Raw genomic sequence first — 20,000 nt, 5'->3', positions numbered from 1 at the left:
TAGAAGCATGTCTATAGTGCCGGTTTGGATTAGTCAATTAACTTATGTTGCATGTTTTTTGGGATGGTGGGAGGAACCGGGGAACCCGGGGTAACCCACGTGAGCACGGGGAGAAAATGCAAACTTCGCACAGAAATGTCTGCTGGTTTGATAAAGCCTGGAACCAAAGACATTCTTACTGCGAGGCAAACAGTGCTAAGCACTGGGCTACCATGTCACCCATCTAGGAAGAAGGAGGGAGTAGGGGTGGATGGGGGGATTCTTCAAAGCGAAGATAGCGGTAGTACGTAACCCAGGGTATTTGTAGTAGCTTAGGAGTCGTCTGATTGGTGCATTGAGAATTGGATAATGCGGATCCAGCCGCTAGCAATCATAAGCACATGATCCTCTCGAAATTAGTTTATAAATAAACTTCACTTAAAGGGTCGTTTTTGGCGTTATTATATTGTTGTTTATTGTACATGTATTTTAAACACTTGGTTTGTGTTTTCAGGCAACTCAATTTCTCATGTGAGTTCATTTACATTCTGATTGGTTAAGAATTGATAGCTCAAGAATTGGTTAAAGAATGGATAGCTCACCCAAAAACTAACCATTTACTCACAATTCACTCACACTCAAGTGGTTACAAATCTTTATGAGTTCTTTCTTCTGTTGAACACAAAAGAAGACATTTTATACAGCTGAAAGCCAGTAACCATTCATTTTCGTAGTATTTGTCAATGGTTACAGGTTTTCAACTTTCTTCAAAATATCTTCTTTTCTGTTTAACGGAAAGAATTAAAACTCATAAAGGTTTTGAAAAAAGTAAGTGTGAGTAAATGGTCAACTGAAAAAAATAACATCTGATATATTTGAAGAAATGGATATTTTGTAGCCAATTTATCGTTGAGCATTCAAATATCTTCCATGTTCACATTATACATACCTCTTGTATTAATAAGTCTAGTACTTTTAAATAAGCAATGGGAAAACTGTTGTTATTGGATGGTCTCCACAAGATTTCTACAGGTTTGCTTTGGCAAGTTTTCCCACTCTTCTTTCAATTTTCCGTCCCACTCAAGTACAGAATTTCCGATTTAGCGGTGAACCGTTCTTTTATACCAGATGTTTAATTTTCCTGGGACATGGTAACAAGTTAGTTAACCTTAAAACTGATGCAGAAAGTAGCTTCTCATTCCTTGAGAATTGCATGTTTGCATATAAATATGTTGAGGATGGTGGGGACCACAAGTCAGAGGATTATTTTTGAGGGTTATGAGCTGAAAAGTTTGAAACTCCTGTCTTTATCCCTGTCCAAAGCCCCATCCTAGGGCCATGGAAAAGATTTTCCAAAGGTCAAATTATTGGCATGCATCAAGCAAAGAAAACAACAAGAGGAGATTGCTCAAATGTGAGTTAAGAACTGTCCACCGCATTATTAAAAGCTGGATAGATTGTGGGGAGGCTCAATAATGGCCTCATGACAATCACATTTATGACAGCAAGTTCTATTTGTAACAGTTTCAGATTGTGCCTGTGAGAAAGAAGATCAGTTGTGTTTATTTTGCTTTCTTAAAATATGGGAAAAAAGCAATCACTACAACGTAGATCTCTCAGACCCTGTTCTCTATGTGCATTGTAGCCAGCTTTTTTAAATGTCGTCTCTTTTTCCCAATCACAGCAAAGACACAGGTGTTAGTATGATTTTTTTTTTTTTTTAAGATTAGTTTGGCATTTTTGCCTTTATAGGCGGATAGGACAGTGTTTCAGACAGGAAGCGAAGTGGGAGAGAGAGGGGGGTAGGGATGGGAAATGTCCACGAGCCGGGATTCGAACTCGGGGACGCCCTGAAGTGCTATTGCACCATATGTCAGCGTGCTAACCATTAGGCTATTGCGCTGACAGGTGTTAGTATGTTTGACCTACCTTTCAGCTACCAGCCCCCTAGTGCCCTCTCCCACTTTGTGGGCCTTTTGATCACGCACACCCCTCATAACAATATTGTTTTAATAATGTCAGGTTGTCATAACAAAGACATCTCAAACAATGCCATCTTTGCATTTAAAATGACACAACCGAGCACTGTAAAAATAAGTCTATAAAATTTACGATAAAAAAAAACGGCAGCTGTACAAATGGTATAAAACCAAAAGCAATTTCTCATTTTTACAGTAAACTACCAATTTTATTAATTTAAAGGTGTTATACGTCTGTAATTTGAATTACCATGTCATCTACACATTTGTTACACAGATAGACGCGTTAGCACAGCCATAATCATCACAAACAACTTTTCCCACAAGCAGAGAAGTGTATCAGTGCATAGAAGGTGCTCAGCATCATTCACACAGCTACTAAACACCAATATGGTAACATGCATAAAATGAAAGTCATGATGTAAATATTGTTTATCAACATTAGATGTACATAAAACCTCTAATGTACATAACTGATGGGGAAACAACTTAAAAGGTCCAGAGTACTGTCAACAAAAAGCATAAAAAGTGAATGTGCATTGCAGGGAGTTCTGGGAAAGTCATTTACGGTTATTCACCGTATATGTTAAGGAAACGATACTGTTAACCAGGTTACGGATTTTTACTGTAGCATTTTTTAAGTTTTTTTACCGTTGAAATCACGACCATTTTTTACAGTAAAGCATAAGAGACTAAAGACAGTTGTATAAGCATCCATAAAAACTCATTCACATTCATGAGGTGTCATGTAATGATTTTAGAAGGCTTCATACAGTCCTCTTTTAAGGAAAGGATTGTTTTCTTTCATTGTTGGGTTATTGGTTTGCATGTAAACCTTGCCAATGGACTATTATTTCAGTGAGCTGATTTGTGTTATGTGTTTTATTGAGTTATTCTTGTGCAAGTTGTTGAGATGTCAGCATATTGTCGCGCGTGTAATCATTGCTCATTGTTGGCTGCCCTTCTCTTCAATCGTAAGTGATACTCTTGAGTCATGTTATGGCAATGCTTCAATGCTCTGCTTCGGAGTGACTGTGCAGAAATAAGCAGAAGGCTTCTGGAACCCCCTTGGCATGAAGCGCTGAAGTCTGGCAGATGATAAATTGTGTTGTTGCTTTCATACCCCGACAAAATATGACTCTGCCTTTACTTTAAGGAAGTGACAGATGATGGTCTTGAAGGGCTAGATGAAGAAATGAGCTCTTTTCTGCAATTGTGTTTAGGACTTTTATTATGTTAGGATTTATTTGGCTTAATTACTATGGAGTTAATTTTGTTACTTTATTATTTAATGAAAATATTTGGTTTTCGGGGGAAATTGAGTAAATAGTAATTAAACAATGAATAAATTTGCAAATAAAAGCAATGTTTAAATTAAAAAAAAGTATGTTAATGCTAATAAAATGTTTGCATTGCAACAAATAATACTTAATTCTTCCCTAAAACTAAATATTTTTGATTGAATAATAAACAAAACTAACTCCATCAGTTACCAGGAATAAAAATGGCGGTAAAACAGTCAAATTATTTTGACAATACATTAAAGTAATATGATAATAAATACTAGTTTGCATCATTAAACAGTATACAAGCTTTTTTGTAAGAGTACAAATCAATGGAAGTGAATTGGACTGGAAGTCTGAACACATTTGTTACAATGACCACTCTTACCTGAAAAAATAAGGTAAATAATGATGTACTTTTAGCTGCTTAGATGTACAAAACTGAGTGCGCAAAGCTGGCTTTGATGACCTCCTCAAATTGGTTGTAATCCCTTTGAGGCATTTTCCATTTGTGTACATGATGTTTTTAACAGGCATTAGAGACATGCCATATTTTTTAGAATTTTGATAACAATAGCATGGTCAGCAGGTCACCAACATCAGGACTGTAACTAATATACACGACACTGTAGCATAAAGGCTTTTAGAGATTTTAAAAATAATATTGACTGCATTGATCAAGCTAAAAGTCAACATGAAATAGAAAGTCACCCTTTATTCACTATTGTTATATGATTTATTTACTTTGTTTACTATATTATTTTCTAATCGAATTGATCATTGATTGATCTTTTACCGAATCTTTCACTGCTACAAATTTGCATCACAAATTTACATTTAGATATTGCTTGATGATAATAATAGCAGGTTTGGCATGCTGTTCCGGGAGAGAACCCCCGAGCTTGGAAATAATTGAGCCCAGGGCTCCCGCCTGGTCAATGAGCATGTAAAGGGGGTATGAGATCAGGTAGTTCTCGAGAGCTCCCCCTGGTAAAGGAGAAAAGGGGGAGATGGGGTGGATGGGGGTTTCTACAAAAAAACGAAGATAAAAGAGTAAAGCTAGTCGGGCTATTTATGGTGAATTTGGAATGATCCGATTGGCTTACTAATGATTACAGATTAGAGACCAGCTGCAATCAATCATACCATGTGCTCCTCTCGAATTAGTTTGTGAAACTTTACTTACATCATATTGTTGTAAGAATAATAAAAATATTAACAAAAATATTAACAAAAAATATGAAGAAAATATTTATTAGCAACTATAAATTAGATGAGCTTTTGCTGACAGTTCGATTGATTTTTGTCATTCATTGTGATTTTAATTGATGAAATAACGGTGAAAATCTGGCAACCACAGCTGCCATTTTTTTTATCGTAAATTTTACGGATTTATTTTTTACAGTGCTCGGTTATTTTATTGATCAATGTGATTTTATTTGATGAAATAACGGTGAAAAAACTGGCAACTACAGCTGCCGTTTTTTATCGTAAATTTTACGAATTTATTTTTACAGTGCTCGATTATTTTATTTGATCAATGTGATTTTATTTGATGACATAACGGTGAAAAACTGGCAACCACAGCTGCCGTTTTTTATCGTAAATTTTACGGATTTATTTTTTACAGTGCTCGGTTATTTTATTTGATCAATGTGATTTTATTTGATGAAATAACGGTGAAAAACGGGCAACCACAGCTGCCGTTTTTTTTTATTGTAAATTTTACGGATTTATTTTTTACAGTGCTCGGTTATTTTATTTGATCAATGTCATTTTATTTGATGAAATAACAGTGAAAAACTGGCAACCACAGCTGCCGTTTTTTAATCGTAAATTTTACGGATTTATTTTTTACAGTGCTGGATTATTTTATTTGATCATGTGATTTTATTTGATGAAATAACGGTGAAAAACTGGCAACCACAGCTGCCATTTTTTAAATCGTAAATTTTACGGATTTATTTTTACAGTGCTGGATTATTTTATTTGATCAATGTGATTTTATTTGATGAAATAACGGTGAATCTGGCAACCACAGCTGCCGTTTTTTATCGGAAATTTTATGGATTTATTTTTACAGTGCTCGGTTATTTTATTTGATCAGTGTGATTTTATTTGATGAAAATAAATCACATTGGAGTTCACATAAAAAAATATTTGATAAAGTCATTTTATATCAACTGAAAGCATGTAAATTAAATAAACTAATACTTAAATAACTGGAAATAAAATGGCAGTACTTGGATGAAATATATTTAGTGTTATTTAGTGTAAACTGAATCTTTTATGTAACAAAAAAATCATTTATTCATTTATTTGTTGATTTTAAAGGGCACCTATGATGAAAATCACCTTTTGGAAGCAAGTTGTACTGTGTGTAGATATAAGTGTGTCCAGTCATATTGAAGTTTTAGAAACACAATAAATTGACTTTTTTTTAATTTCCTCATGTTAAAATAGGATCCAAATCCCTCCATTTTGAGGCCCACCAAACGTGGCATAGGAGTGGCGGTTTTCCCGCCCACCAAATTGATTGACAGCTGTGTATTAACATTCCTTCATGGTAAACGTGTATAATCATTTTCACAAGACAGGACATGCGTGAAGCAACTAGGATTAAAAGATCTCTCTGTTGTCAGCAGCACCTCAAGAATACAAGTTTAAATTGTTTTCAAAACAGTGCATGTTTGTAACAAAGACAGTAAAATCGTTGTGCAATTCATCACCACAGCTTCAATCCCGGTTTGTGGAATTAAATCAGGTTTTTTTTTGTACATTAACATAACGGATATCCATACAGCAGTGGATATTAACGTGTATCCTGTCACATTTGCCGTGCAGAAAGGCTTGAATTAACTCCACAACAAATACATCAAATAACCATTAGGAAAGTTCTTACTGTAGTAAGGGAGATCTGCTTCATGCTTGTCTGTCACTGTGCTGTTTATCCAGATGAGACGCAGCAGGAGAAGGCTACATGCATCAAAGCAATAGTAAATGCAGGGATAACCAGCTCATTTGCATTAAAGGCACAGCCAACAAAAACAGCCACAATGGCACAACAGCTCAAATTTCCAATATGCAGTAAGGTATAATAAATAATCTGATGGGTATTTTGAGCTGAAACTTTACAGACACATTCTGGAGACACAAAACATATATTAAATATTAAAAAGAGGGGTAACATAGGTGCTCTTTAACATATAAAAAGAATAGGGAGCATACTTTTTTTTCTTTTTTGTCTGTTTTGTTGTTTTACTTCAGATTTTTGGGGGGTGGTTGGGGGGGGGTGGTTGGGTTACAGCTTCTTTATATTATTTATTTGTTATATATTTACAATGAAAAATCATGACGTTCAATATTTATTTTACCCACTTTATAGAAAGATAGACATACAGACAAGCAGACAGTTTTGTTTTGTTTCATGAAAGGTGCCTGTATATAACCCTTATTGTTTTGTTGTTGTTGTTTTGTTTGTTTGTTTGTTTGTTTTTTGGAAGTTTCTGTTTGCCTTCATTTTAATAGTTATTTTTTGGTTTTCTGACTTATTCTTCGCAGGCAACACGGCAAAGGTCTTCATTGATGTGCGAGACGAGAATGATCATCCTCCTGTGTTCACTAAGCCCTTTTACCTCGGCGGGGTTGCAGAGGATGCCAAGACCTTCACCTCAGTTTTACAAGTCCAGGTAAAAAGTCTCTCTCCTGCAGGATTATAACTACCCATGAGGCCTCAGACAGCACTCCTACACCCACAAAAATTCACCAACTGATGCGTATGCATCAGAATGGCAGGAACAGGCTAAATCGACAATTGTCATTATTTGGCTGGTTGCTATACACACACACACACAGGAATGATAAGATGCCAGTGCAGCATCAATTGACACATTTCAGAGACAAAGCTGCACAGCAATGTAATAATTCCGTTCTTCAACATGTGAAAATCAGCCATTTTCACGGTCATGGAAGACCTGGAAATATGAGAGAGTTTTAAAATTGTGTTTCCTGGGTTGGGAAAGTCATGGATATTAATCAAATCTTGAAAGTTATGGGTGTTACGAAGGTTAATTTACAGTGGGAGAAATAAGTATTGAACATATCTCCGTTTTTTAAAAAGGAATATTTTTTTGCAAAGAAATAAAACTAATTAGTTTATAAATGAAGTTATGCTTAATAAAATGAAATGACACAGGGAAAAACGATTGAACACATGAAGAAAGAGAGGTGTAGAATGTAGTGATGGGAAGTTCGGAACATTTTACTGACTCGGACCTTTGATGATGAGAACGAATCTTTTTTCGAGTCATTTGTTCAATTTGCCAAAATAACATAAAAATTTTACGAGATGCTTCAAACTCATCTACAGCTAGCCCAACGTTGATCACACTACAAACAAGTCATAACTACAATTTAATACTATACAATGCAATGCTACTAAGAAAGAGAAAACAATCCTTCATTGTTTACCTGGTGTTTTATCAATGATTAGCGCTGCTCACCTTTTCTTGCATGTCTTCAAATTTGAGTCATTTGTTCACCTGACACTGACAGTTCCATATAAGCTTAACCGATGCATACAGTCTGAGCCGGAAACGTCCATAATTAGTTCACCTTTAAGTCTTGTAGAGAGATGACTCAAAACCGAAGACTCAAGAAATGAACTGATCAAATCTTTTTCATGATCTGACTGCATATGAGTGGCTTCTGTCTTTTATGTGATGAACGAACGAGTCAAACCCAATTAAGGACTCGAAAAATGAAATAATCTTCTCCTCCACATGCACAATGTGCGCATGTGCGGTGAACGAATCACTCCCTGAGAGGATCATCGTTCAAGAACGAACTATCACAAGTAGAAAGCCTGTGAAAGACAGCAGCTGGAATCTCTCAGTAGTTCTTCAACAACCCTCTGCCCGTCGTCAGTATAAATGAATATTAGCTGCTTCAGTCCAACAACTACATTGCAGGATGATGAAGATGAAACCAGGGTGGACATTTCAGCAAGACAATGATCCAAAAACACAGCCAAGAATCTCTCAAATGCTTTCAGAGAAAGAAAATCAAGCTGTAGAATGGCCCAGCCAATCACCTGACTTGAATCCAATAGAAAATACAAATTAAAGATCAAATTGTTAGACGAGACCCACAGAACCATCAAGATTTTACACTCCGTTGAAGTCTGTGAAAAACTCACGCCTGAGCAATGCATGTGACTTCATTCTCCATATTTAACGTACCTACCAACATTTGTCAGGGGTGTTCTGGGGTGAGGTCTTTGAACAACAGGTTGAGAACCGGGATAAGATGCAGCGGGTTTGGACGGCCGCTGTGATCGAGTATTGTACCAAAGTTGGCGACCCGGGGGTGCTTACAGACTGTACTAAAAAAAAGGGTGGGGGTGAAATTACGGGAGTTTTCCGGGAGAAATAACAAAACGGGATGGTTGCGGGAGATTGATCTGAAACACGGGAGACTCCCAGGAATACAGGACTGTTGGCAGGTATGGTCTTTAAGCTGCCATCACCAAAAAAGCCTTTTATATAAAGCATGAAATGTGTGTTTAGTAGGTCAGTACTTCTTCTTGTGTCATTACATTGTTATTACACTTTTTTTTTTCTTTATTTTTTTTTTATGCTTGTATTGTTTAGGTTTTTACCAAAAACTGGTTAAATTTCTTGTCAAGAGCTCCTTCAGAAATATTATTCCAAGGAAAAAACTTATGTTTTTAATTCACTTTAGTGGGGAACTTGCTTGTAAGCCATTATGCGTTTGATTTGTAGTTATTATTTTATGATTTCCTCTTTTAATATCGATTAGTTAAATCAGCTTCCAAATTGGCTCAAATGATTCCTTTTGTGAATTAATCTGAATTGTAATGATTTCATAAATGACTGCGATGAAGTTGGAAAAGCCATGGGAAATTCACTGTTTAAAAGTTTGATTTTGCTGACATGGATTGCAATAGTTTTTTTTCTGTGCTGCTGGTTTGAGTGAGCTGAGTATAGAAAAAACACTGACTTGCCTTGGATAACTTTTTAATAAGTGTTTCGTTGTTGAACACAATGTAAAGCTATGCCAAAAAGAAACTTGATCAATTTAATAACTACATCTGCACCCTTTCTGTAATACCTCAAGCATTTAATGATCGTTTTGTTTTACGTGGTGGTTCGACTATAGCGTCTGACATTTACTTTCTTGATTCCAATTTAAAACCCCCAGGATTCATTAGTGTCTTTGGTCTGTTGTTTATGTTTCTTCAGCTGCTTGTAATGGTTTCTGTTTGTCTTTTCTTTTTTGCTGTTGTTTTTTCTTGCCTTTAACTTGAGATATACAAGTTTAAATACTTGTCATGACTGTCATTTCAAAATCATTCTAGTTCAAGTCATGAATCATTCATGCTAATTTGAAAACCAGCAAAACTGACTAGATATTCTAGTGTTTTTAATGTATTGCATAAAGAATATTTCTAAGATTAGACTAAATTCATTCGTCAGACTTAATCTCAAATTAGAAATAGTTTTTGCACATACATCATTTTTAAATGATGTTACTTAAAAAAAATACTATGGAAATTTATTACTGAACGTCTGGGATTGCTAGTTTTTGCTGGACTGGCGTTATTTTATATAGTGAAAAAAATAAAGGGAACACTAAAACGACACATCCTAGATCTGAATAAATGAAATCTTCTTATTAAATACTTGGTCTTTACATAGCTGAATGTGCTGACAACAAAAAATGCACACAAAAATTATCAATGGAAATCTTTTATTAACCCATGGAGGTCTGGATTTGGAGTCAGATGCTCTCCTGAGGGATCTCCTTCCAGACCTGGACTAAAGCATCCTGGACAGTCTGCGGTGGATGGAGTGAGACATGATGTCCTAGATGTGCTAAGTTAAGTTCAGGTGTGGGAAGCGGGCGGGCCAGTCCATAAGATTAATGCCTTTGTCTTTCACCTTTATTAGAAGTTATTTTGTCATGGTAATGTCAAATTGTCATGACAAAGATAAAGCCCGGTTGTGATGTATTTGTTTATTTCAAGTTGTCATAACAAACAATGTCTTTTAAAATGACTAAGCATGCATAAAATATCATGTACACTTAAAAAAATAAACTTTTGCAAAATTGTTGCACATAATTTATATGTGTTGAATTTAAACAAATAAATAAACTTTAGTAATGTTCAACTTAATTTGTTTGTTTAAATTCAGCCCAAATAAATGGTTTACAACCACTTACCACAACCCACTTACCTGAGTAAATCCAAGGAAATCATCTTTGAATCGTTTGTTTCAGTGTATCATGTCATCATAGTGAAGGTTTTATGGCAGTCTTATGAACACCCCTTCAAGTAAAGTGTTACCTCACTTAAATATTAAATGAAGAAAGGACATTAAAATTTAAAAGTAATCACTTTAGTGATTATAAATACTTTTTTGGATGTAACTGTAATTTGATTACCAGCTATTTAAAAAGGCAGTTATAAAAAATACACTTTATATTTTGTATTTTTAAATACATAACACCATTACATGTATTTGTTACTCGCCAGCCCTTAAAGGTTAAATGAAATTAAAATAAAAAATGTGGATTTTAGGTTTAGTCTGTTAGTATTAAGGATGTCTCTTAGCTAGTATGCTCCAAAACATTAGAAATAAATATAATATTAATATATAATATAAGAAATAAGCAGTAGATATAAGATATAAACCTGATATAAACACCATAGCTTGCAGTTTGTCACATCCGCCTAAATGGAACGATTTTTTTCACGTCATCTTATACAAATCTTCTCACCAATCAAATGCTCTCTAGTATCTAACATGCCTCACCCCCTTCAAGCTTCTCATTTGATGAGCTTGAGCTCAACCCCTCTCACTGGCAGAGCTGTGAGAAAACTAAACGCAATTGGCTTTTTTTTTTAAAAAGGGGAGGAGCTACTCTGTCCCACCCTCTCTTCATTTTTCAGTTGAGATTACGTCAACCATCGAATAAAAATGCACATTTCAAAGCACTTCACGGTACCTTTAAATACTAGTTTGGTCTCTGTGCTGTTGGTTGAAATGAGTTGTTGGTTTCTGTGTCTAGTCTTGATTGCTGTTCGGAGCTGAAGAGCTTAAGTCGGACCACTGGGCTCTGAAAGATTGGATCGTCTTGAGACAGCTTGTAAAATGCCACGTCTGCTGAGACACACTGATACAGATCTCAACACAACCGTCAGTAGCGCAGACGAGGGCAGCGCATTCTCCGGGAAAGAAAATAAATCAAAGATCCTCATAAATCAGCCAGGGTTTCTCTCAGTGCACGGATAGTGTCTTTTGCAGCCCCTTTTCATCTGTCTGGCTCTGTATTATTTGGTTTTCTCTCTATATATCTTTGTCTCTACGTGTACTTTTTGTGTCTCTTGTGGCTTTGTCTTTTGTGTTCTATAACACTGTCTCTTTTATAAGTCTTTATTTTATAAGCCTACCATACACCTGAAACCCACACACACTGTAAAGAAACAATGCAGGCTTCCACAGAATTCATTCATGTTGAAAAAACACAAATCAATCAGTCAAGTTAACTTAATCGTTTTTAGAATTTAAGTAGATTTAATGAAAAACAATTAAGTTGTCCCAAAAAAATGCAAGAATTGTTGCTCATTTTTAGTAAGTACTTTGAACAAGCATCAAAACCTTTTTAATGTAGCCAGCTTGATTTTATACACTGGTTTAATTCCTGGTATTACTATAGCTACAGTATACACTACCTGACAAAAGTGTTGTTGTCGATCCCAGTTGTAAGAGCAACAAATAATAACATGACTTCTAGTCGATCATCTGGAAAAGTGGCAGAAGGTAGATTTTTCTGATAAATCATCTGTTGAACTGCATCCCAATCATCACAAATACTGCACAAGACCTATTGGAACCCGCATGAACCCAAGATTCTCTGTTATCAGTCAAGTTTGGTGAAGGAAAAATCATGGTTTGGAGTTACATTCAGTATCGGGTTGTGCGAGAGATCTGCAGAGTGGATGGCAACATCGACAGCCTGAGGTATTAAGACATTTGTGCTGCCCATTACATTACAAACCACAGGAGGGGCAAATTCTTCAGCAGGATAGCGCTCCTTCTCATACTTCAGCCTCCTCGTCAAAGTTCCTGAAAGCCAAGAAGGTCAAGGTGATCAAGTATTGGCCAGCCCAGTCACCATACATGAACATTATTGAGCATGTCTGGGGTAAGATGGAGGAGGCATTGAAGATGAATTCAAATAATCCTAATGAACTCTGTGGGTCCTGCAAGAACGCTTTTTTTTGCCATTCCAGATGACTTTATTAAGTTATCTGAGTCATTGCAGAGATGTATGGATGCAGTCCTCCATGCTCATTGGAGTCATACATAATATTAATTAATTTCCACTGCACCATGACTTTATATTCTATACTGTACATTTTTTTTCTGTTAAGTTACAAGACTTATGTCTCAGTAAAGTCAGACCTTACTGTCCTAATTTAATAAATAAAAATCAAGGCATGATCATTTTTTATTTTGGTAAAATAAACGTAATCTAGAGGCCTTTGCCTTTCATATAAGCCACTTCTAATACCAAATGATCAACTAAAAGTCAAGTTATTATTTGTTGTTCCTAAAACTTGGATAAGTGACAAGACTTTTGTCAGGTAATGTATTTACATTCAAAGCTTCTGAGATTTTTTTTTTAGTAGTTATATATTTTATGAAGTCATTACCATTAAAATGATAAATGTTTTGTAGTATATCTTACATTTCTGTAAAAGTACTAATCAGCCCCACAGAGTTTTTGTTTTAATTTTCTGATGGAAACAGGAGCCATCTGAAACAGGAGCCATCCGAAACAAACCATCCGAAACGCTCGAGCCACCTCAGCTGACTTCTCTCAATGTGGAGGAGCACCGGCTCTACTTCAAGCTCCTCCCGGGTGACAGAGCTCCTCACCCCATTTATAAGGATGTGCCCTGCCACCCTGCGAAGGAAACTCATTTCAGCCACTTGGATTTGAGATCTTGTCCTTTCGGTCATGACCCAAAGCTTATGACCATAGGTGAGAGTAGGAACGTAGATTGACCGGTTGCCTTTGCACCAATCAATCTCACGTTCCATCCTTCCCTCACTTGTGAACAAAACCCTGAGATACTTGAACTCCTCCACCTGGAGTAAGGACTTTCCTCCAACCTGGAGATGGCAAACCACCTTTTTCCAGTGGAGCACCATGGCCTTGGACTTGAAGGTGCTGATTCTCATCCCAGCCGCATCACACTCGGCAGCAAACCGCCCCAATGCATGCTAAAGATACATGTTTAATGAAGCCAACAGAATAATATCGTTTGTGAATAACAGAGATAAAATTCTGTGGTCCCCAAATCGGACCACCTCCAGTCCAAGGCTGTGCATAGAAATTCTGTCCATAAAAATGGTGAACAGGATTGGTGACAAAGGGCAGCTCTGCCGGAGTCCAACATGCACTGGAAAAAAGTCTGACTTATTGCCGGCAATGCAAACCAAACTCCTACTCTCCTACAGCCCTTAACAGAGCGCCTCTGACCCCATACTCCCAGAGCACCTTTCACGGAATGCCACGATGGACACAGTCGAATGCCTTCTCACAAAACACATGTGGACTGGTTGGGCATACTCCACTTTACTTGATAATATTTAGCACTCTGGGCTGCCCTGGTGAAAATACACTGTTCTTCATTTCACTCTTAAAGGCTGCATTAGTGTGCAGGCATGGCCAAAAATGCCAACTGTAGTTACATGATCTGACTACCCTGCTAGAAAGGGAAAAAAACTAACAATAGAAAGCTTCAGTGAAGGTTCCTACTCCAAATACCATTAAAAACATTGCAAGCAATCACATTTTAACCAATAGAATCAGTACATTTTTAATGGTCTCCAATGTGATTTGGGGCATATTTCATTAGGATTTATTAATTTAACATGCCAATACAAGGAGAAAAAATCAAATAAAACAATACAGTTTCCACTGAAACCAATATTACAATATAACCAATACAACTTCTGTGATGATTTCTATTGTAATAAATATTGTAACCATATTTGTCAGTGCCAATGGTGTAGTGGTTAGTGCGTCGACACATGGCACTCCAGTATTCATGGCGACCCGAGTTTGATTCCCGCCTTGAGGTCCTATACCAATCCTTCCCCTCTCTCTGCTTCCCATGCTTTCCTGTCTATACTCTCTACTGTCCTATCAATTAAAGGTGAAACCCTACCAAAATGATAAATAAATAAACTGTGCCAACCATATTTCATAAGACTCGGTTTGACTCTGAAACCATTTCCAATAGCACCAGTCTAAGTCAAGTGCAAGTGAAAAAAATTTCAAGTCCACTTAAAGTTGTAATTGAGTCTGAGATCAAGTACACCAGCTACAGCCATTGCTCCAATATTAAGTGTCACACAATCCTTTAAAAGACCAAATGTCTACTTGGTGATTTTACCTAGTTGGACATGTTCCTGGATCAGCATCTATGTTGGTCCTTGAACAACATTCATATCAGCCAATTAGATTTAAGGGATTTACAGTTTATGTTAAGTTTGGGCTTACAGTTAGGGTTATGTGTTTACATGGTTGTTATTCACCTCAGATTTGGGGAATAATTTACAGTCAGGGTTGCACTGTAAAAAAATGCAGGGTTTCACACTATTCATTATTGTTGTCTCAACACAAATTGATTGTTAACTTAACAAATTTAAGTGTATTAAGCATAAAAAAGCCAATTGTGTTGTTTCTGCTCATTGTAATTAGGTAGTTTGAACAAGCAAGAAAAATATATTCTTTCAGTGTCGGTTTAGGGTTATTTTATCGGTTTATTTTCGAACAAAAATGATGGCCACCGCCATATCACCCTGTAGCCAAAGACTAGTTACTTACTGAGGCTAAGCAGGTCTGAGCCTGGTCAGTACCTAGATGGGAGACCACATGGGAAAACTAGGTTGCTGTAAAAGTGGTGTTAGTAAGGCCAGCAGCGGGTGCTTAACCTGAGGTCTGTGTGAGTCCTAATGCCCCAGTATAGTGAAGTGGACACTATTCTGTCAGTCAGTGCCATCTTTTGGATGAGACGTTAAACCGAGGTCCTGACTCTCTGTGGTCATTAAAAATCCCATGGCACTTCTCGTAAAGAGTAGGGGTGTCTTCATTGGCCCTTACCGATCATTGCCTCCTAATCATCCCCATTCACTGAATTGATTGTATCAGCTGATGTATGGTGAGAGCACTAGCTCCATTATGCTGTGGCTGCCCTCGCATCAACCAAGTGGATGCTGCACACTGTGGTGGTGTAGCGAGACCTCGTTCCTCATGATCGTGAACCGCTTTGGGTGTATGGCCATACACGATAAATTTACTTTACAAATAAATACACACATTACACACATTACATTACAAAATGATGTTCCAGGATTAACATAGATAGTTAATCCAGATTCACATCCTAATTGGCAAACTGCCCCAAGCATATTTAATTAATTCAGGGTCAGCACCAGACTTTTTGTTTTTGTGACAACCTAATTGTTTATGTTTAATTCACTTAAATTTGTATTGTAACTAATATGTTAATTCCTTCATGTTTTCCCAAAAAAAATTGATTATGTGGAACCCATCCATTTTTAACAGTGTTGGTTGGACTCTAAACCTTTAATTTGGGTCCTGAAACCACCAGTAGTTAAGTGTGAAGAGACAAAAAATGCACCTGAGCTCTATTACAAATCCAAGTAAAATTGTAGTTGAGTCTGAACTCAAGTACCCCAACTCAAGAATTATACTCCAATATTTGTGTCATATGATCCTCCAATAAACCAAACCATCGTCTACTCCTCATGGAAGGAAACGAGGCGGTGAGCGCTAACCGGATTTGCATAATATAGTGAATCCAAGTGCTAAACGATGCAGAAAGGGCATGCAATTAAGCTGGCAGTTCTCACACAAGCCAAGAGTATACTTCAAGCAGAGTATGGTTGATTCCTTCCTCAGAAACCTAAAAAAAGAAGACAAGATTGCGGGAAATGTCACGCTGGTCTTTTATGAGCTGGATATATTGCATTGTAATAAATTACAGTTGTAAGACATCAAGCAGAGGATAATGACAGAGTAGCTGTGTTTCTTATGGCTCTGTCAGCTGCAACTTATCAAAAGCTCCCCTAGAGAGAAGTTTTGTTTGAAGGAATGTACTTCCGGTTGCCGTGTGTCAGGAAGAGTGAGGTGTGATTAAATCCTCTCTGTTCAGCCGAAATCACTTTTGAATACATCTGGCGCTGGTTTAAAGCGACGGGGAAATGGTTACGGTACATTCTCATTAGGCGGAAATCAAGACGCGTAGATAGGTAATTCAAAGGGCTGTTTTCATTAGAGCGAACTAGTGAGGGAAAAAAGCGGGGGAAGAATAAGGTAATCATTGCACCCTTCAAACCGCCTGGATCCAAGACGTTTAATGCGATGACATTCACCCGAGATCACACAGCCAATCCTTTAGAATGTTAATGAGGCTCGAGAGGTGGGTTGTGCACTCAGGACCTGGATCCCAATATAGCTAAGTGCATTAGCGATACGGTGCAGCGGAAAGCGGTATAAGGATGACTTGGTAAGACGCAGACGGGCCAAGATTTGCTGCCATCCATTCTTATGGGGCCCTATGAGTATGTCATATCATGGTAAGGTATGTGGTAACAAAGTACTTTTTTGTGTAAATGAAGTGGAACAAATGTGTGCATGTTTGTGTTGTAAATAAGCATGCGGTAATCCCCTGTTTCGAATATTCCAGTAAAGAAATACCTTTGTGCTTTAATATTTAAAGATCTAATATTAGAACTGTTTTCTTTGGTAACACTTTACACTAAGATCTATCTATCTATCTATCTATCTATCTATCTATCTATCTATCTATCTATCTATCTATCTATCTATCTATCTATCTATCTATCTATCTATCTATCTATCTATCTATCTATCTATCTATTGTTTTATCCATCCATCCATCCATCCATCCATCCATCCATTTATCCATCCATCCATTTATCCATCTATTCATTTATCCATTTATCCATCCATCTATCTATCCATGCATCCATCCATCTGTTTATCTATCTATCAGTTTATCTATCCATCCATCCATCCATCAAACTATCCATCTGTTTCTTCTATCCATCTCCATCCATCTATCTATCTCTTCATCCATCAAACCATCCATCCATCTCTCTCCATCCATCCATCCATCCATCCATCCATCCATCCATCCATCCATCCATCCATCCATCCATCCCCCACCACCTATCTCTCCATCTATCAGTCAATCTATCTATCTATCTATCTATCTATCTATCTATCTATCTATCTATCTATCTATCTATCTATCTATCTATCTATCTATCTATCTATCTATCTATCTATCTATCTATCTGTCTGTCTGTTGTCTGTCTGTCTGTCTGTCTGTCTGTCTGTCTGTCTGGTTTTTCTATCTATTGTTCTATCCATCCATCATCCATCCATCCATCCATCCATCCATCCATCCATCTACTATCCATTCATCCATTTATCCATCCATCCATCCAGCATCTATGCATCCATCCATCTGTTTATCTATCTCCTTTTATCTATCCATCTATCCATCCATCAAACCATCCATCTGTTTTTTCTATCTACCATCCGTCCGTCCATCCACCATCTATCTCTCCCATCTATCAAACCATCCATCCATCTCTCCATCTCTCCATCACCTACCCACCCTCCCACCCACCTATCTATCTATCTATCTATCTATCTATCTATCATCTATCTATCTATCTATCTATCTATCTATCTATCTATCTATCTATCTATCTACTATCTATCTATCTATCTATCTATCTATCTCTCTGTCTGTCTGTCTGTCTGTCTGTCTGTCTGTCTGTCTGTCTGTCTGTCTGTCTGTCTGTCTGTCTGTCGTCGTCTGTCTGTCCGTCTGTCCGTCCGTCTGTCCGTCCATCCATCTATATATCTATCAGTCCATTTAACCACCAACCCACCCACCCAGCCATCCATCCATCCATCCATCCCATGAACAGGTTTCCAGCCTTCTTAAAATATTTCTATGATTATCCAGTTATTCAAACTCCCCAACTATGATTGTACTACAAATCTGAGCATGAAGCTGTTATAAAATATCAATAATTTCGTTTTTTAATTATTTTTTTTTGGCAGGTGAATTTGTGGTGAACAACAACACCGGAGTAATCAGCCACTGCAAAACCTCTGGGACTACGAGAGCAACAGCAGTTATGTCCTGCGCGTGGAAGCGGACTCCATGAGGGTGGTGTCCTCCAACCTACGAGCCCCAGCCAAAGTAAGACTTCTTTTATTGCATCTTCACACCCTGTAACTGTAATGAAAACAACATTGCTGGAAGCAGTTTTAGAATTTTGTTTTTTTTCTCCAGCTGAGGAACAATGAATGATAAACAGCCTATCAGACTGCATTTTTGCTTTAAAGCATGCTAGCTGACAAATGGCAGCCATGCTTATAATAAAATAACATTACCATCCACTAGTGTGGACGAATCTGCTCTAACAGTTCACTGGTGCTGTGCCAGAAATGGATTTAATTAGGGATTGTTGTATTCTTTTAGGTTTCAGACATTAAATGCACATAAAAACTGGCATAAAATACATTTATTATTTGTAAACTGCTGTTTATTAAAAAGGAAATAAAATAGCCATAAAAATCTTTTATTGCACACATATAAATGGCCAACGCTTAAATGTTTTTAATAGAAACGGATGATTTTATTGCAAATTCAATAGCTCATCTTCAGTGTACTGTAGTGCAAACTAACATGTCAGGCTAATCCTCCAACATTCATTCATTCATTCATTTTCCTTTTGCTTAGTCCCTGTATTCATCAGGGGTCACCACAGCAGAATTAACCGCCCGACTTAACCAGTATATGTTTTACACAGCAGGTGCCCTTCCTGCTGCAACCCAGTACTGGAAAACATCCAAACACACTCATTCACACACATACACTATGGCCAACTTAGTTATTCAATTCACCTATAACGCGTGCCTTTGGACTGTGGGGAAACCCGGAGCACCCTTAGGAAACCCACGCCAACACGCAAACTCCACAAGAAATATTAACTCGAACCAGTGACCTTCTTGCTGTAAGACGAGCCACCATGCCACCACCCTCCAACATATATGACCATTTAGGTTATTTGTCACTTTCCTGCAATACAACCCATAGGAGCATACTAAAATTATGCCCATACTACAAGACATAATGCATTGTGCCCTTTCACCAATGTAAAAAAAATGGTCTTCATGTACTGTAGCTCCATTGGTAGAAAACATTGTGTTATTATATTACACAGATCTCTGTAATACTTGATTCCAATTGGTCATTCACAACATTTCAATTACGTAATTCCTAGATAACAACCACTAAAACAAATAACAGATGCTCGTTTGGGATTATTAGTGAATATATATATATAAATCTGTAACACGGGGAGTGACAGACAACTGAAGTTTAGGATCCACTTGCAGGTTTATTCGAAGTCAGGGAATGATGGTCAACACAGGTGCAAACAGATGTATAAAGGCAGTCCAGAATCGTAGTCATCGTAGGCAGCAGACAGGGAGAACTAGATAAACAAGACTAGGGTCAAAACAAAGGAAAACAAGACTAAGGAAATGCGTTGAATTGTCACTTCACAGATAACAAGACTCGGCA

General features: G+C 37.2%; 1 protein-coding gene across 1 annotated transcript in view; it reads left to right on the top strand.

Moving 5' to 3' along the window:
- The window catches only part of pcdh15b (protocadherin-related 15b), a 464,565-nt gene that overhangs the window by 374,619 nt on the left and 69,946 nt on the right, over positions 1–20,000 (top strand). The window contains exon 27 of the mRNA XM_056468996.1: positions 6,803–6,930. Within this exon, the coding sequence (XP_056324971.1) occupies positions 6,803–6,930 (128 nt within the window). The remainder of the gene's footprint in view (positions 1–6,802; positions 6,931–20,000) is intronic.

Source organism: Danio aesculapii, chromosome 12 (assembly GCF_903798145.1).
Source record: "Danio aesculapii chromosome 12, fDanAes4.1, whole genome shotgun sequence".
Lineage (NCBI taxonomy): Eukaryota > Metazoa > Chordata > Actinopteri > Cypriniformes > Danionidae > Danio > Danio aesculapii.
This window is presented reverse-complemented; position numbering and strand designations above follow the sequence as displayed.